The sequence below is a fragment of the Schistocerca nitens genome, chromosome 8 (genome assembly GCF_023898315.1).
Source record: "Schistocerca nitens isolate TAMUIC-IGC-003100 chromosome 8, iqSchNite1.1, whole genome shotgun sequence".
Classification (NCBI taxonomy): Eukaryota; Metazoa; Arthropoda; class Insecta; order Orthoptera; family Acrididae; genus Schistocerca; species Schistocerca nitens.
In genome coordinates, this window is record NC_064621.1 from 172,466,390 (window position 1) to 172,479,129 (window position 12,740).

Sequence of the window (12,740 nt, forward strand, 5' to 3'; positions counted from 1 at the left end):
GTGTCGTTAGTGTCATAGTATCGGCATGTGATTGTTACTGAAGACAGAAATAAAGAAGTGCACTTAAATTCGCTCTGTAGAGAGTTTAATGAGACTGTTCCAGATTTAAAAAATGAGTATTACATCTCTGCTGTCAACCCATTAAAAGCCTTACGGCTACACCATTGAACATATGATATCAAGAAAGAGTATCAGATAAGGAAAAGTTTTGACAAATGAGTACTGCAACACTCGTGTAACTATATGTAACATCGCATCACTAGTTTGTTTACAGAATGTGTTAAGAATATTGACACTGATTATAATGATAATGTATACAGCTACAAACCCTGCACCGTCTTACTTTGTATTTTTGTGTACTGAGCTACACCAGAACAGTGTGACTATATTTTAGTTAATTGGTTATATGTTGAATACATAATTTGAACGTTACTTTTATCGAAATGATGTGAATAGACTTTAAAGTACTGGCTTATGTGAGTAGTTTTAACACCAGGGAAAATGATTTTACGTTGGATTTAAAGCATGCTATGTGAACAGTCAGTCATTTGATGTTACTGAGAGAAACGATAAAAAATATTTGTTTCTGCATATTGAATTCCCTTCTGTGCCACCGACAGTTTTAATAATGAGTAATAAAAGTAATTTTACGCCTCTAGTATATTATGCATGGACATTACTATTCTTCTCAAAGTGTAACGTATTTTTTATGACGAATTTCGTTAGCGAATATAATGGTATGTACTGTGATGGTGTATTTAAAATGGCAAATCGGCAAGAAAATCGGCAAAATATTTCAGGAGGGTGATTAGTCTGTTTGCAAGAGTAGCAATTATACAAAGAGCAAAAGTAGCTCAACTTAATTCTTTGAGCAGCTGAGTGAGGTGTTCCTTCCAGTTGAAGTTTTCACGATATGTGCACCCAAAAATTTCGAGCGTTCTAGCCTGTATAGTAACTCCTGCACATATACTACATCAAGTGTTGGTATGACTATTGCATAGAATTGAACACTGGTTGTCTTTCAAAATTTAAGGAGTGTCTATTTTAGGAGAACATGTTAATAATTCTTTGAAAAACATCATAATAATTTTCTCTGTGGCTTCCTCTCAAATGGGATTTATTATAACGTCTGTATGGCCTTCAGAAGTTACCAGTTATGCTTTATGAGAGCACACACTGAAATTTTCTCACCTGTCATTGTTGAACACTGAATTACCAGCACAACATCTTGCCTTCTGTTTGTTAAGAGTGATTCAAACCGGTAGTGAGTAAAGCCATCAGTTACATAAAACGCAAATTTCTCTAACAGAGTAACGTGATATATGCATCCAGACGGCTTGAAAACATTACAAAAAATTCCAGTTGGTGACATTATATTTATAATATTTGGTGAGCGAGTATATAAATATCATTCTCAGTTGTGGCATAAGAACTGTAATGTTCTAAGCAAATTGTTTCTACTTTAATGTGAGACTACTCTTGAGTACATTACTTTATCGAACATTTTAAAACGGCGTTAGTAAGGGAATTGGACGTTAATTATTTAAGCTTTCTTGTCACCTTTCTTGTAATTAGATTTAACGACTTCCAATTTTAATCGCAATGTGAAATTTCCATGTGCCAACATTTCATTACGTGCGTCAGGAAGGACATCAGTTATTAACAACGCTTCAAAATTATATTTGAAATTCTATCAACACCATGTGCGCATCCATTTTATGGAGTTTTTATAATTCTTTTAACTTCAGTAAGTTTTCTGTTACTGTACAAATATAATTCCATACCAATTTGCGAGTATGAGTCTGGAATTGCAGAGGAAAGCGTGACTTTTTCCTATGTTATCAATTGTGAGCGTCGTGATGCAACGATAATCTTCATTCACAAACACATTGCGCACTGGATGTATTTTGCTCGGTATAGCCACAGAGGTACCTCATGTAACTTCGCGCCACCTTGTTCCAGAACGTCTGTCCACTATTTGCTTAAACTTGAAACGTGACTAACTTTTAGTCTGGAGGTTTTTTCAATTTTTTACTTTTTATTTTTTTTTTTAAATCAGCAGCCAACGCTACTCAAAATTTTCTTTTCGCTAACCCTGCACACGACGCTTCTCTTGCAGATGGCGTTCATCGAGCCTGTGGAGAAGCGGCTGCCGCTAGACGTTTTGCAAGAGACAGACGCTGCCTTGGACTGGGCTGATATCGTCGGCGTACCCCTGGCTCTAAGGAGCCAGCCTGATTTCAGGTACCGGTCGCAGTGCCCCATTTTGTCCAGATGATGTTAATAATAACCTATGGAACATATCAGTTAATACGACAGTATGGTGTTAATAATATCTTCTAAATAGTACTAGTGGTAGCATTAAGAGTGAAATGGGAATTCCGCTGTTAATTGCAGAGGAGAGAGCGGATAGGTGGAAGAAGTACCCTCTACGAGGGGGAGAACTTTTCCGCTGACGCGATGGAAGAAGAAACAGGAGTCGACATGGAAGACATAGGTGATCCAGTACTAGAATCAGAATTTAAAAGAGCTTTGAAGGACTTGAAGATCAAATAAGGCAGAAGAAATGGATAACATTCCACCGGCATTTCTAATTTCATAGGGAGGAAGTGTCAACAGAACGACTATTCACTTTGGTTTGTAGAGTGTATGACACGGCAAATGTACCGTCAGACTTTCGGGTAAAAACAGTCCTCAGAATTCCAAAGATAGCAACAGCCGATAAGTGCGTGAATTACCATACAATCAGCTTAACAGGTTACACATCCAAATTGCTGACAACAATAACATACATAAGAATGGAAAAGAAAACAGAGGATATGTTAGACGATGATCAGTTTGGTTTTACAAAAGGTGAAGGCACTAGAAAGGCAGTTCTGACGTCGTGGTTTATAATGAAAGCAAGACTGAAGAAGTTAGGATTGGCGACCTGGAAAATGCGTTCGACGGTATCAGGTAGTACAAGTTATTCGAAATTCTTAGGAAAATAGAATTAACCTATAGAGAAAGCTGGGTAACGTACAATATGTACAAGAAGCAAGAGGGAAAAAGAGGACTGGAAGTCCAAGAATAAAGTGCTCGGATTTAAGACGGTGTAAGACAGGGAAGTAGTCTTTCAACCCTACTGTTCAGTCTTTAAGTCGAGGAAGCAATGACAGATACAAAAGAAAGATTCGAAAGTGGGATTAAAATTCAAGGCGAAAAGATGTCAATGATGAGATTCACTGATGGCATTGCTATTTTCAGTGAAAGTGAGGAAGGATTACAGTATCGTTGAATGGAATGAACAATCCAATGAGTACATAATATGGATTGAAGGTAGATGGAAGAAAGACGAAATTAATGAGAATTAGCACAAATGAAAACAGCGAGAACCTTAGCATCAGAACTGGGAAGCAAAATACCCATGTTGAGCTGAGCAACGTGGACATAAAAAGCAGATCAGCACTGGCAAAGAGGACCCAAAATGAAACACAGGACTTCATTTGAGGAAGAAATTTCTTAGAATGTGAGTTTGGAGCACAGCATTTTATGGTAGTGAGTAATGAATGACCTGTGAGGAAACTTGAACGGAAGAGAATAGAAGCATTTGAGATGCTGTGCTACAGAAAAATGTTGAAAATTTGGTGGACTGATAAGGTAAGGAATGATGAGGTTCTCCGCAGAATTGTCGAGCAAAGAAATATGTGGAAGACACTGCAAGAAGAAGGTACAGGAAGACAGGACATCAGGACATCTGGCTCTAGCTTCTATGGTACTAAAGAGAACTGTAGAGGGTAAAAACTGTAGATGACAGAGACTGGAACACACTCAAGAGCTGTTTGGCTACGTAGGTTGCAATTGCTACTCTGAGATGAAAAGGTTGGCACAGAAGAGTAATTCGTGGTGCGCCACATCAACCAGTCATAAGATTAGTGACTAAAAAAATCGTTGAAATAGGAGCAGCAACTATAAATACAAATGAAGCGTTTGTAGAACTGCGTAATGAATGTTTAACAAATGTTTTAGTGGAGCGAAAACAAGACTCCCTAGAAATTACACAAGTTCTCCGAATTTTCATACACTAATAAGGAGTGGGAAAAGTCAAATAGGGTATCAAATTAACCAGCATCAGGTCTTATTTTACAAAACAGATTTAATTGGTTGAAAGCAATCAGGGAACTTAAGAGCTATTTTAGTAGCCATTTGAGGGAAAATTGTTTTCTAAATTTTCGTAGCCAAACGAAGAGTGGGAAAAGGGACAAAGGGGGTATCCTATCCACCAGCATGAGGTGTAACTTTACAAAGGAAGATTTAATTGCTTGAAAACTGTCAGCATAATTAAGAAGAACTTAGTTAAAGATTTGAGGGAAAACTGAAATCTGCTGCTAGCTATGGATAAGAAACGTCAAAACGTCCGTCTCTTCAGGGCTTAGCTATGTTGAACATAAAAAGCTAAATTGGTGCAGGAATTGGTAAGTCCTTTCTTCATGTTCAAAAATTAATGTAATTATCAAATTGTAGCTAAAATTGAAACCTCTTCACATTTTCTTGTTCTATATACATAGATACATACATATATGCTTGTGACATAGGTCATGAGTTCCACATTTCGTAATGATGTGGAATGTGTCACTTTAACATAGATTTTATTTACGCAAAGTAATTAATTAATAAATTTTTTACATATTTAAGAATTCATCTATTAAGTGGAAGGAAATGTCATTCAGAAATTCTTTTGATTTGGTTTTAAATGTTGGTTGACTATCTGTCAGACTTTTAATACTAATCGGCAAATGACCAAAGATTTTTGTGGCAGCATGATTCACCAATTTCTGTGAATATCATTCTTTCTTCTAATGTTGAAGCTATGCACTTCGCTGTTATTTCTGAATTGGGTTGGGTTATTAACGATAAATTTCATAAGTGAGTATACGTATTGTGAAGGTACTGTGAACATCCCGAGTTCCTTAAACAAATGTCTGAAGGTGATCTTCGGTGGGCTCCAGCTATTATACTGATTACACGCCTTTGTGCAATGTATATTTCCTCTCTTAATGACAAATTGCACCCAAAAGATGGTGCCATGTGAAAGCAGTGAATGAGAATAGGCATAGTAGGCTAATTTACTGATATATTTATCACCAAAGTCTCCAATAACCGTAATAGCATAAAAAGCTGAACCTAACCATTTCAGTAAGTCAGCTATGTTTTTCTTCCAATTCAATTTCTCATCAGTGCACGCATCCAGAAATTTTGAGTATTCTTCCTTAGCAACAGACTTCCGTTTGTAGTCTATATTTATCAATGGTCTTATGCCATTTACTGTACAGAACTGTATAAACTGTGTTATCTCAAAATTTAGTTATAGTCCATTTGCAGATAACCACTTAATGATTTTCTGAAAGACATTTCCAATTTCCTCAGCTGATTCTTGCTTCTTGGGTGTTATTACTATACTTGTTTCATCAGCAAAAAGAACTAACTTTCATGAATATAGAGAGGCAAGTCGTTAATATATATTAAGAACAGTAAGGGACCCAAGACTAAACCCTGTTGGACACCATTCTTGATAGCTCTCCAGTTAGAGGACTCTGCTGTTTTTTTGCAGACTATCTGTACTGTTAATTTCAACCTTTTGCATTATTCTGGTTAACTATGAATTAAACCATTTGTGCACTGTCCCACTCATACCACAATACTTAAGCTTATCTAGAAGAGTTTCATGATTCCCACAATCAAAAGTCCTTGAGAGATCACAAAATATCCCAATGGGTGATGTTCGGTTATTCACTTGATCAGTGAAAGCACATATAACATTTTCTGTTGAAAAGCCTTTCTGAAAACCAAATTGACATTTTGTTAGTACTTCATTTTTACAAATATGGGATGCTACTCTTGAATACATTATTTTTCAAGAATTTCGGATAAATCTGAGAGAAGTGACACATGTTCTCAGTCAAGATTTAATTTTACTATATATCATTCTTTCTTAATAGTATTTGAAAATAAAGAGGAATTTCGACAAAGTGACCAATTCTTGAAAAGTGACCAAATGTATTGTGAAGATAATTGTCTGAAAGTGAGAATTAAAATAGATTAAGAGAAACGTTTGACGCGCTTCATTCGCTGTACGTGATTTCGAGTGACTATCAAAGGCGAGTCAAATGTTTCTCTACTCTATATTATTTCTCACTTTTAGACAGATCACTTCACTAAACATTTAAGCTCTTTTTAAAATTCCTTTTTATTTTTAGAGCTGTGATTTAACGATACTATGCGAGGATGATAAATGAGTGCCAGTATTTCTAGATTGGTATCATTATTAACGCATGTTTGTGTTATCATCGCATGCAACCATCGATTATGTGATACTAAAAAGATAATGACACAGATTCATTTGTTAGTTTTGACTGCATTTGACAAACACTAAAGCAAATTGTGTTACGTCGTTTTGGCTGAGGTAATCATTTAGTGATACAGGTTTTGCATTTGGATAGGAACACATGTGGCGAGAAAGATTTAAAAATGAAGTTGGTGTATGGTGGTCCACCGCTATCAGTGACAGCAGATATTTATTGCGTCAATCAATTTGAAGGTGCCCAAACACCTGCTTATGATTGCAATCGTCTAGGACGCACGGATGATGTAGTAACCTAGAAAATCAATACAGATGTCTCCGACTTCGCTCTTATCGTCAAGCGAATCTGCAGGAAGTTGTACTGTCCATGGAGATGTAGACAGGTACTTCAATTTATGTTTTTCTCGATAAAATGACATTTTGTAAATGTCCGTGTACACAAGACTGGGAATTGTAATTGAGGATGTGTTAGATGACGACCAGTTTGACTTTAGGAAAGGTAAAGGGACCAGAGAGTATGTTCTGACGTTGCGCATGATAATGGAAGCAAGACTAAAGAAAAACCAAGATACTTTCATAGGATCTGTCGACCTTGAAAATGCGTTCGATGATGTGAAATGGTGCAAGACGAGAGAAATTCTGAGGAAGATAGGGATAAACTCTACGGAAACACAGGTAATATACTATAATATGTACAAGAGGGAAGAATAAGACTGCAAAACCAAGAACTACGTGCTCCGATTAAAAAACTGTAAGACAGGCATTCAGTCCTTCAGCCGCACTCCTCATTCTCTACAAAAGGGAGTCAATGTCCGAAATAAAACAAAGGTAAAAGAGTGGGAGTAAAATGCAGTATGAAAAGATGTCAATGAAACGATTTACTGATGACGTTGCTATCTTCGGTGAAGGTGAAGAAGACTTACAGAATATGTTGAATGGGATGAATAGTCTAATTAGTACAGAATATGGACTGGGAGTAAGCGACAATTTGTTTGGAATACGAAAAATGCAATATGCGTAGACCGCTAGAGAATGGAAAAACGATCTCCTGAAAACTAAACCACTTCAGCAAGAAAGGAAAGTGCTGTTTGACTATGTCGTGGGTCAGATTGGCTCTACCTGGCTCCCTGCGATTTTTTCTTTCTCGGAAAAATGACGAAATGACTCTCAGGTAAAACACTTCAGCTTGTATTAGGTCATAAATTAGACAAGAACGTATTTTATAAATTTTGATGCTACTTATTTTTTGGAACGACTGAAAAACTTAGACTTGGAGAAAAGTATAAATCATTGAAAGAGGGCTTCGCTGGAAAGATGTGACTATTATTTTTGAAGAAACAAATCGTCCTTATTCTTACTGAAACTTCCTTGTAAGAATAAAGTGAACAACATAGTCGTAACTGATTGTGTTTTTTGCTACCCATGGAAGACAGTATATGACCGAATAAGCGAAATAATGACAACTTCAAGATTCTATCATGAACTGGTTAAAAGCGCGTAATCGCACAAGACAGGATGACTATGATTAGTAGGCTTAGACAATTTTTTGTTTGTGTTAGCTTCAGGATGTAGGCATGATAAAGTAACCATTACATTAATAAAACACAGGTGTTTAATGTATAACAATGTGACTGCAATTATCAGCCATTCAGCATTCAATGTTGGACAAAATACTACTTCAGCCTTCATCAGTTTCATAGCTGTAAGTGATGACCACTAATAGAAATTTAATTTTCGCTCTTCGACAAACTATACATTCAGGTTCGAAATATTTGTTTATATTACCTAAAGCCTACAGTCAATGTTTACGTTTTTGCTATTTCCTTTTCTGCCCATTCATTTGTTGTCTTCCTTTGATACAGAAACTCATCAACTTATCTATGAATTCATAGTCGTTTTGTACAAATTTCTGTACTTCCTCATTATGACCAATGTGCACTGTCAAATATAATTTTTTTTCAATGTTACATTCATGTTCACGAGAGGAAAAAAGTAGAATGACGTTCGCAAAGTGGAAGCTGTTCAGATATCAATAATTAACGTTGTTTTTCCATTTTAAGTTTCCTAAAACTTCCTCTATAACTATTGAGATTCCTTTTGGTGGTGAGAATACTCCCCATGAGGCTTATCTATGAACTATGCATTATCTGCTGTCCTGATGATACCTAATGAACACTCTAGCATCGATGAACGTAGTCTTCAGAATATTAAAATAAGTTGAATCACTGCCATGTTTATCAATGCTTTCAAGTACAGATTTTTGTTGAAATTATGTCAAAAGCTGAATCATAATTGAAAAATTCCAGACAAAGAGAAAATTGGTACTTATTGCTTTATCGTGTAATTTCTTTACAGGTTGTAAATGTCCGTTCTGCTACATCCATTTCATGTTATTCGGCTTCAATGGAAACCTTTTGTCTGTGTAGTTGATGTTAATGTTATTGACTATGACAGGATACTGATAGGTATATAGTTATTTGATTTTCCTTCCATCTCTTGAAGTAGCACATTATTATAATTCTTCCAGTTTTGCTTCCAGAGACTATCTGTACACAATTTTCAGTTTCATTTTGAGTTATTTCTCTGTAGGTATTAATTATTTCTGTTGGGAAATCGACATATTCAGAATGTCATTAGTTCTGGTACGAATTATCATTGTTTCAGATGTATTTCAGGAACTTCACCTATATTGAAAGGAATCTTTGAATTCTTTTAGTGTCTTGCCTGAACTGTTAGTTTCTTTCTTAGTGATAGCAGAAGCACATTTCCTTATCACATATTATAGTTCAATCACTGCCAAAGGAAGAGTCTCGACCACAAAGTGATGAAATTCAGTTTCTAATCAATGCAGTTTTTAGTATACTTGTTGGTATACTAATATACTCATACTGATAAAGTGAGATATGGGTACAATGATACAATTAAAAATTAATTTTTCTTTCTTCTAATGGAGACCTCTTGTTTTTGTGGAAGGAAGATATATATACAATAAAGGGAAGTTGTTGACTGTAATACATGTGTGAAAATTAAAAATAATAATAATACTATTATTATAATTTTTATTCATCTTTTCATCATCGTGAATTGTGACTTAAATAGGTAAATTCCAAACAGACAAAAGTTCGCAGAAAGTAGATCATATTTTATGTAAACAAGTTTGTTTCTTAATTATGTACATAGCAGCGAAATCTGATGTTTTCACTCTTGCACATACATTCTCACTTTTGTTACCACTCCACTCACATCACTTCATCTTTTACAGTCATTATTGCTTATCACACAGACTCACTTCAAAATATTTTGCGGTACCCAAAACACTGAAACAATCAAAAACAAAGAAGCTGCAGCAGAAATAATCTTTATATGAATGAAAACTCAGAAGTGTCACAATATTCGTGTATAAAGAGCCAGTCACAGACCAATGTGAAGAGTTTATATATTCATAAATACTTTTGGAAATCTTAGGTATTAATAACTTTTCATCTCATTCTTAAATAAACTTGGAGATTTTTGTTTTATTTTTAATTTGTGCATTGTATCACAGATTACATTAGGTTAAACAGCATGCTTTTTAATATATAGGTCAGATATGTACCTCTATATTAAAATCATTTCAGCTTCTAGTACACAGACTACAACTATAGATAACATCACAACTGCCATTATATGCAATGATACAATTAGAAATTAATTTTTCTTTCTTCTAATGGAGACAAATTGTCACAAATATAAATCTGTGTAGAAAATACATTGTATGTGAAAGAAGTAGAATTCGTGTAACACACTAATATACTATGTTGAATATTTCTTTCATAATGTGAGTGTTTTGTGGTGAGATACTATATTTTAATGGCATTATTGTAAATAATGGTTGGCTCTGAGCACTATGCAACTTAACTTCTGAGGTCATCAGTCGCCTAGAACATTGAACTAATTAAACCTAACTAACCTAAGGACATCACACACATCCATGCCCGAGGCAGGATTCGAACCTGCGACTGGAGCGGTCGCTCGGTTCCAGACTGTAGCGCCTAGAACCACACGGCCCCTCCAACCGGCTTATTGTAAATAATTATCCATTGACTAATATTGTTAGAACTACAACACTATAAATGAAAATAACCTTCATTACTTCACTTAAAAAGTCGATTGTGGTTCTACCAATTCTGTAGGTAGCAGACAATCTGGAAATTAGCAAAGCTGACTAAGAAACTAAGAATATACCTTGTAGATAACATTTTCGATTCCATTGATGGATGTATATTTCAAAGTTTGTGGTATGTAGTATGAGAAAATGAGAATTGCTTTCTGTTAGTAAGCTCAATTAATTTCAAATATTCTGTAGTCTATGAGTATTATGAACTGTTGTTTAATAATGTATATTCTACCTTCTCACTCCTTTCACATAATTCTGACATGTAGTGATTTACTTTCAACATAAAATTTGTGGAGTTTTAACAATTAAATTACTTACAGTTTTCTGCTCATATCATTGTGCCAAACTGTCATTGAGCGATGAATGAATATTTTGATTTTGACACATAGCGAAGTATAGTTTCCTTGCGCTTCAGTAATAAATGAGATCACCTGTGAAACAAGTAGTTCCAGTGAGGAAAAAGGACGTTCACATATTAGTGAAATTTATATCAGTTTATTATACCCTCTTATTTTACGAGAAGAAAAAAAATGTGATTCCAGTATTTAAACTTGGCGACATAGTGTTACATAAAAAATTAAGAACACAAGATGTTATTGTATAATCTGCTTTTGATTCAATTTAACGAACTTTAGGTATGACTAGTTTCTTGTGTCCTCTCTGTGCAGGGAAATGCTGTTGAGGCTGTGGCTCAGTCGCATCAAGGACCAGGAGACAGCGTAACATATTGAAGACTGCCCCACAGTGGAAGAGTAGACTGTACAGTACAATAAGACAAATTTTTTGCCAGTTGGTTGTATTACTGAAAACTTGAAATAAACAGTAGGTAATAAAGTGCTATTTTAATACTCTGACTTGTTATTTAGTAATAACTGGTAATATGAGTAAATATTTTCAGCTAGCTTAGGTGTTATATGAGAGAAATATCCAACAGCTGAGAAGAACAATTTAGAAAATGCCTTTGAACATTTTATTGGCAGGTAGCATTGGCTCTTACGTTAGTTACAAACATGTTACATGAAAAGCATGATAACAACATAATTATGGTGAAGATCATAGATCGCAGAAATCTGCATAAAATCGTTAAAGTTTATCCTCGTTTGAAACCTCATTCTCTTGGAATCGTGTACTGTCCACAAACAGTTCAGCTGAACTGAGTAGAAGAAATGTACAATTAAATTATAGAAGTCACTGGACAGTGATTTGTTACATATCTATGACCAAGATTGAATCTGCATGTAATGGTATTTTTGTGGTTTCGTATGTAATTAGCTTTTATGTATGCTGCGAAGTTTATGTAATTAATTGATGAGTATAAACCAGTGTGGAATATTTTAGGTTAGACATGTCGTCTCCATTATTACAAGTAAGTCTACAAGATAAATGACGAAGGTAAGGAAGTTAGAAAAATCAAGTTGTTCATCAAGCGTGATAGGAAGCAAATTGCAGAGTGACTGAGTAGTCAACACCAAATATTCAGAACGAGGATGTGGAGCGAACTGGATGTCAAACCTGTAATTATGGATAAAGGGATGTAAGGTGAAAGGTTAGGGTCCAAGCGCCATCATGCATGGTTCCCTGTTAGTACTTTGTTGGCATAAATACCTCTGAAACAGCTAGGCCACTGGCAATCACAACTTCAGTTAATTACAACAAAGACTGAGTAAGATATCGATCTCAATAATGGGTCAATAATAACATGTAGGCCTTGACTAATAAGCGTTCCAGATTACCCAAATTATAGGATAAGTCCTAATTTAATTAAAAGGGAACAGACCGGCCTTCAATAACAACAGCTTCATAAGTCAAATGGTCAAATATAAAACAGACAGGCCTTCAGTAATAACTGCTTCAGTTAAACAAAATTACCAAACAGAGAACTGGCATGCCACCAACGATAATAGCTTCAGTTAAATGAAATTACGATGAATTTGAACTGCATCCTCACAAGGGGTGCACCATCTACATCCTCATCTACGTGATTACTCTGCTATTCACAGTAAAGTGCCTGGCAGAGGGTTCCATGAACCACCTTCAAGCTGTCTGTTTACCACTCCACTCTTGAAACGTGCGCGGGAAAAACGAGCCCTTAAATTTTTCTGTGCGAGCCCTGGTTTCTCTTATTTTATCGTGATGATCATTGCTCCCTGCGCACGTGGGTGCCAACAGAATGTTTTCGCAATCAGAGGAGAAAAATGGTAATTGAAATTTCGTGAGAAGATTCCGTTGTAACGAAAAACGCCT

At 35.5% G+C, this 12,740-nt stretch overlaps 1 protein-coding gene across 2 annotated transcripts in view; it reads left to right on the forward strand.

Annotated features, from left to right (window-relative positions):
• LOC126199013 (neuroendocrine convertase 1-like) overlaps positions 1-11,342 on the forward strand; it is a 522,936-nt gene extending 511,594 nt beyond the window's left edge. For both annotated transcript variants that reach the window (XM_049935697.1, XM_049935696.1), the window contains exons 14-15: positions 2,120-2,244; positions 11,165-11,342. In XM_049935697.1, coding sequence (XP_049791654.1) covers positions 2,120-2,244; positions 11,165-11,219 — 180 coding nt within the window. In that variant the 3' untranslated portion in view covers positions 11,220-11,342. The remainder of the gene's footprint in view (positions 1-2,119; positions 2,245-11,164) is intronic.
• Positions 11,343-12,740: the final 1,398 nt, after the last annotated feature.